Raw genomic sequence first — 6418 nt, 5'->3', positions numbered from 1 at the left:
AAGAATTGACCATACAGATGAGGAACCTCAACAGCAAGCTTGGGATGGACAACACCGGGTAAGAATATATCATAGGGTTATATAAACTAGAAGGGACGAGAATGGTGAGAGATCGGGAAATCTATGAGCATTGAACGATATAGTTATGGGTAGTACCATTTTCTCTACAAACTCATACATAAAGCTAGAGGTTTCACCGGACCAAACTACAGAGAACCACATCAGTCACATTTGAATCAACATAAAATCCGAAAAGTCCACGAAAAACTTAGGAACAATGAGAAAAGCTAATATAGCTCCAGATCACCTGTTAATGGAAAAGATAAAACAGGCTAAAGACGTATTGGACAACTTGACAGCAGCATTACAAAATTTTAACACAAAACTCGATTTGCTAACAAGCTCAGCAAATTCAGGATAGCTCTCAGCAACAAGTTACAGGCCTTATAAGACCTACCAGAAGAAACCCCAATGAGAACAACTGGGGATGAATGAAAGGAGTAATAACTTTAGCATACCAGGTAATGCTGAGCGGAAAGAAGCGCCAGAATTAAGAACACATTTCCATCGATTCCCTGGGCAAGACACAAGATAGAAAAAACAAAAAGTTAGGCGACAAAAGCTGCACAAGAGAAGAGGGAGTCAGCATACAGGCCGAATGTACAGAAGCAAGTAAACGAGTGAAGAAAAACACTATAGTTGATATGTGGAAATATGTAGAGAACCTAACAACAACAGCAAGAAAAGTTGCAGGGAAAGGAAATATGGGACAATTATATGATGCACTCACCTATTTATTCAAACACAAGAAATGATACGAAGAAGCACCGGAATATTCATGCGCCACACAATTTGTGTGTAAAGACAGATCACGTACCGACCACACATTTCAGATTATTGTTGAGCAATCAATTGAATGAAACTTATCAACATATATCAACTTCCTTGATTAGGAGAAAGTACTCGACGGCGTGGACCTGGAAACTTCGTGGAATCTTCGACATTATGGAGTACCTGATAAGAAAATCATCATCATATGGGACTCCTAAGAAGTAGGCTTCAACATCCACAAGGAAAAAATCAACATCTTAGAGTAAAACAACAAGCACCAGTCAATCCACTCTTAATGGTTTAGCTCTGAAAAAGGGGGAAACATCTACGTACCTGGGTAACAAGGAGGATCTGATGCAGATGTGAGGGAACGAATTATCAAAGCAAGAGCAGTATTCCTGCAACTGAAGAATATTTGGGACTTAAAAGAACTGTCACTCAAGACAAAAGAATTTTCAACAAAAAGAAACATTGGGACAGTTATGTCACTACTCACCAAAAAGGTTCAGGTTATTGCCAACAGCCGTCTACGTAAGATGTGTGGCGCATATATATCTGGTGCCACTTTGTACCGATATTTATGTGTTTAAGTAAATAAACTACGTAAGATACTTCAAATCTACTGACTGGAGACCATCAGCAATAATTAACTGTGGCAGAGAACAAGCTAGCTTCCAGTTGAGGAAAAAATCAGGAAAGACGTTGGAGTTGGATAGGACATGCACTACGGAAATAACCAAAATGCATCACAAATTATCGGACCGTTAGCTCTGCTGTCCATTCTGAATTCGGATGCAATGAGTAACTGAACCGGTAGGACTATAGAATTCCTGAAGAAAGTTGGTAGTACAATATGTGGCGAAGTAATCAATTGTTTAGCAGTTACCGTGAATTAAACACAACACAAGGTAGGTGCAAGGGAATTACTAAAGTAGGTCAGTGAAATTACTAACAGCAACAAATAAATTATGATACAATTTTTATTGTCTTTAGTCAATACAAATACAATGAAAATAAAAGTAAGGATTTTTATCAATCAATTAAATACAAATGAGGACATTAAATACACATAATTAAGAATCAGTTAATCTAACTTCGACTTCTACGTCGATCACGTTCTTGTCTCTCTCGTGCACGCTTTAAATCTCGTTCAAATGAACTTTCTCGTTCGGTTGGGGTTTTCGAATGACGACGTTCACGTGATCTAGATCTAGACCGTCGAGAATGATGTCTGCGCTTCTCACGATCAGACCTGAGGACAAAAATTAACACTGAATGAGCAAAAATACGTACACGAAAATAAATTGCTTCACAAACGACACAAGTAAAACGAGCAATTATGTTTACTTTGTAGATAACAAATTCTTGATTCCAGTAAGTACTCAATAACTTTGCTCTGAAACAAAGTAATATTTTAGTCAGTCTATTTGGGCTGCAAAGAATTGTCAGTTAAAAATGTACGAAACTATTTTGAAATTAAGGTTAAATACGTATTTCGATCTCAAACGGCAATGACAACTAGGTTTAACAACTTAAGAGTAAAACATCAAGGCAACTACTATATTCTACTGTGCATACTTTATGGAACAAAACGTTACTAAAACATTGATATTAATTCGACTAACCCAATCTCCCACTGAAGTAACTTGGTAATGGTGGGTTACGGTTTCAGCTTTTCCCGAAATCGTCTCGCTAACAGTTGACTTCCCAATACTTGTCTCACTGATGGGTCACAAAGTTATATACCTTTAATTATCGTAACAAAAACATTTTAATCATCTTACTGCATTCACATTATAATTCGTTACTAACTTATCATGTCTATTGTTATTACTCATGTAACAATCCAGTATTGTAACCTTTTGATAGCATCATCATGGCTATTCTTTATTCATATGTCCTTACGGAACTAGTGCTTTAACATGAAAAGGTTTTCACACATATATACGACTGAGTAATAATAATAATGATGCCAAGATGTTTGGGATGCGTTTCTCCCCATCTAAATGTAAATTGTTACTCCAGGACTGGCCTGCATCAACACCTGAAATAAGGATAGGAAGTGAAGTAGTCGAACGCGTCGACAACTCCACTTATCTTGGAAGTCTGATCAGCCCTAATGGGTTGGTGTCTGACGAAATCTCAGCACGAATTCAAAAAGTTCGTTTGGCTTTTGCCAACTTACGTCACCTATGGCGAAGGCGAGATATTCGTCCATCAATTAAGGGACGAGTATACTGCACAGAAGTTCGCTCTGTTCTACTTTACGGCTGTGAAACATGGCCATTAAGAATAGAGAATACTCGTAGGTTACTAGTATTTGACCTCAGATATCTTAGAAATATTGCTCGCATCTGCTGGGATCACCGGGTAAGTAATAGTGAGGTTAGACAGGGTATTAGGGAATGATGGTAAACCAGTTGATGAGGTCATGAATCTTCATAGACTGAGATGGTTGGGCCATGTGTTACGCATGCCTGAACACCGATTATCACGACGCGCTATGCTAACTAGTGTAGGGGATGGTTGGAAGAGTTAGGGGCGGCCAAACCAAAACGTGGCATCAGTGCTTGAAGTCACTAACTCCTATTCTGAGCCATGTTGGTAGATGCAGACTACTTGGTTGGGGTCCGCGTGACTATCGTAACCAATGGTTGGAGACTCTATGTGACATGGCTCAGAATCGATCACAATGGCGTAGGTGTATACACTCTTTATCTTCCCTTAAACCTTGAGATTAAAATTACTTCATAACGTTCTTCCTTCCTATACTATATCCTTATATACAACCTATCTTTAATATACTACCACCACTAAATTAACTATTTCTATGAATCCGGTGTTCATCTTGTTGTGCTAACGAGGTATGGCAACTTGGACCGATGCATAAATGTGCCTGGTCCTACGTTGTGACTGACTGACTGACATATATACGACTGTACAGTTTGATAAGAAATCTGTTGAAGAGATCTCTCCGTTGCTTTATACATCTCTTCTATTTTAGCTTCTTTACGATTATCGCGTAAACCTTTAGTCAGTTTTGGTTTACGTTGTGATTCACTAAGGCTGCCAAGGCGAGTATCCAGACTGTGATAAGTCTGATAGTTTTCAAAACCCACAGGTTTTTTTAACCTTTTAAGTTGGTGGAAAATACCAGGGCCTTATGTACAGCTGTGTGGATATCACACCAAATTTTCTTGGGATAAACCTTCACCTTATGGTCGACTAAGTACTTAGCTGATTCTTTCTTGAGTACACCCTTGACCTTTTCACTGAGATGAGCTCTAAGGAGTGCTGTTGTTCATCTTTCTGTATTCAGTAAAACAGAATTTCTTACTGCAAAAAACAAAGTAGGAACCCAAATTAGTGACCTAAAAGAAAGCAGTCTTATGCCGAACCTCTACAAGGAAGGTTGGTAACAATATGGTTTGCGGTGTTGATTCTAGAGGTCACGTTTATGACCAGGGTCGGATGATCTACACCTTAGGATTCCATCAAACAAATTATGGGATATAGAAACCTAAATAAGTGGACAGTAACAGGATCAATCTAATGATATTTATAAAGACTAGACGTTCACAACAATGTCCAGTGAGTGCTGATAACCATTTACATTCCAGGCAACACCGTAACAAGAAAATTAAATTGTCAACAAAAATACGTAATAAATCAGTAGTGTATCAAAAACACGATCACTTACCTATGTTTTTCATGTCTGTGAGAGTGCCCACCTGACTTATGATGTGAACCATCGCGATTTCTATCTGAGAGCCTCTTGCTTTCTTTTTCTTGGACAGAATCGACTTCTAAAAAGGCCTGGCATTTGCGAAGTCGCATTTTTTCTTCTAGTTTCTTTTGAACAGGAACAGGAATACGTGGAAATAGGGTAGAAAACCAATCTAGTTTAGTTAACCAATGTTCTAACATATTCCCTATCGTCATTATGCAACCACCTCCCGCCTTCACATCCAGTTCCTGAAAGACAAATAGTAACATAAAATTCAGGAGGGAGCAACAAAAAAACATCTCATTCCTTACAAGTAACATAGGCTAGACGACTGACCCGAAAAGACCATCAACCCGAGTGAATCAGGAAGTACTACGGAATTGGTAACTTATCGTCTCCGTACTTACCTCAGAATCGCTCCAATATGGTGAATACCACCACCAAAAGTCTTCAGGGGGAATGCAATATCTGTAATACAGCTAGTTTTGATTATAACATGTAATTACCTTATGTACATGAAGCCCAGTGCACGTATGTATGGAGAATCTGGGTGGTCAAGGAGGCCTTTGAGTTGTTTTCTTGTAAGCTTTAAAGTGAAAAGTTTATACAAAAGACAATAAGCCGTTGACACGATACCACCAGCACCCACTCCACGTACTCCACCACACATACCTGTTTGAACCCCTATACGTCGACTCCCACGTTCCCATGGCTCTAAATGTTCAACCTGTAGCTCAATATGGGTCGATGAAAATTCAATCAGACCTTGTAATATATTTCATCAATAACTTCATGGTACGTCTTCAGCTCAACTAGGTTGGCTTTGAAGTATGGGGACTGGACAATGTTTGTATAAATCATTGTGTTTAAGTTCATAGTTTGTGGGTTCCCCCAGAGTTTTAAAATATTTCCACGAGGTGCTTGTTCATCTTCATCCACCCCAGCAAGAAGTCCCATTTGAGGAAGGCCTGACACCATCCTAACTAGCTCTTCAGCGGGACGTCTCTAAGGCCCAGTAGCAAACAAAGTAACACCAGCACTAGAAGTTTCAAAGGTTGGGCACACGATTAAAGGGAGAACCAGCACCAATGTCCAAGGACTTCTGTCAGCCCCTAAGCGCTTGACTATTGAAATAGCCGCCTTTGTGTCGTCCTACTATCTTCAATATCAGTCTTCAGCCATCAGTAATAAGGATAGGATGTCTATCGACCTATTTTAATCCTTACAGTTTGTTACACTGTGGAGGTCCAATATCGTTTTGAATATATCAACAGAAGGTGCTGATATTACGTGTTCTGGTAGAGGATCCCAGTAATTCACTACTCGGTGCGAGAAACGAAACTCCAGACGTAGACGATTTGATCTCGGTTTTTGGACTTTTTTTATTGTCCTCTCAAATTATCAGTCCTAGATGGAAAGAAAAGATAGGACATGTTATTACTAAGGTCATCGTTCAGGATACAATATGCCAATATCAGACCACCCCTTATTCTACGGTAAGATAACGGAAATAAGTTGGTGTTTCAGTCTATCCTCATAAGATAGGCCAGATAGACCTTTTACCATTTTAGTCCCTCGGCGTTGGACTCGTTCCAGCATGTCCGCCTCATATTTGAAACAAGGACTCGCTGCTTGAATCCCATATTCCAAATATGGTCGTACGAAAGTTGGGTATAATAATCTAAACATCTCTTCATCCAAATACCGGAAAGATCTACGAATAGACCATAATACCCTATAGCCTTACAGTGGCTGGTTGTTTGGAGATCATTGCTTAGTATGACTCCTAAATCTTCATAGATTTTAACTTTGAGTAACACAAATCCACATATTGTGTAGTAATACGAATCATCGTAGTTA

General features: G+C 39.1%; 1 protein-coding gene across 1 annotated transcript; it reads right to left on the bottom strand.

Moving 5' to 3' along the window:
* Positions 1-1846: 1846 nt before the first annotated feature.
* Smp_133110 (hypothetical protein) lies at positions 1847-5692 on the bottom strand. The gene is made up of 5 exons (XM_018793455.1): positions 5324-5692; positions 5065-5285; positions 4966-5026; positions 4532-4806; positions 1847-2083 (listed from the first exon to the last, which is right to left on the bottom strand). Exons 1-5 carry the CDS (start codon positions 5534-5536, stop codon positions 1921-1923), a joined length of 933 nt encoding a protein of 310 aa, XP_018647966.1. The 5' UTR covers positions 5537-5692; the 3' UTR covers positions 1847-1920.
* Positions 5693-6418: the final 726 nt, after the last annotated feature.

This window comes from Schistosoma mansoni, chromosome 1 (genome assembly GCF_000237925.1).
Source record: "Schistosoma mansoni strain Puerto Rico chromosome 1, complete genome".
NCBI lineage: Eukaryota > Metazoa > Platyhelminthes > Trematoda > Strigeidida > Schistosomatidae > Schistosoma > Schistosoma mansoni.
The sequence above is the reverse complement of the archived record's forward strand: the minus strand, read 5'-3'. Positions and strand labels throughout refer to the sequence as shown.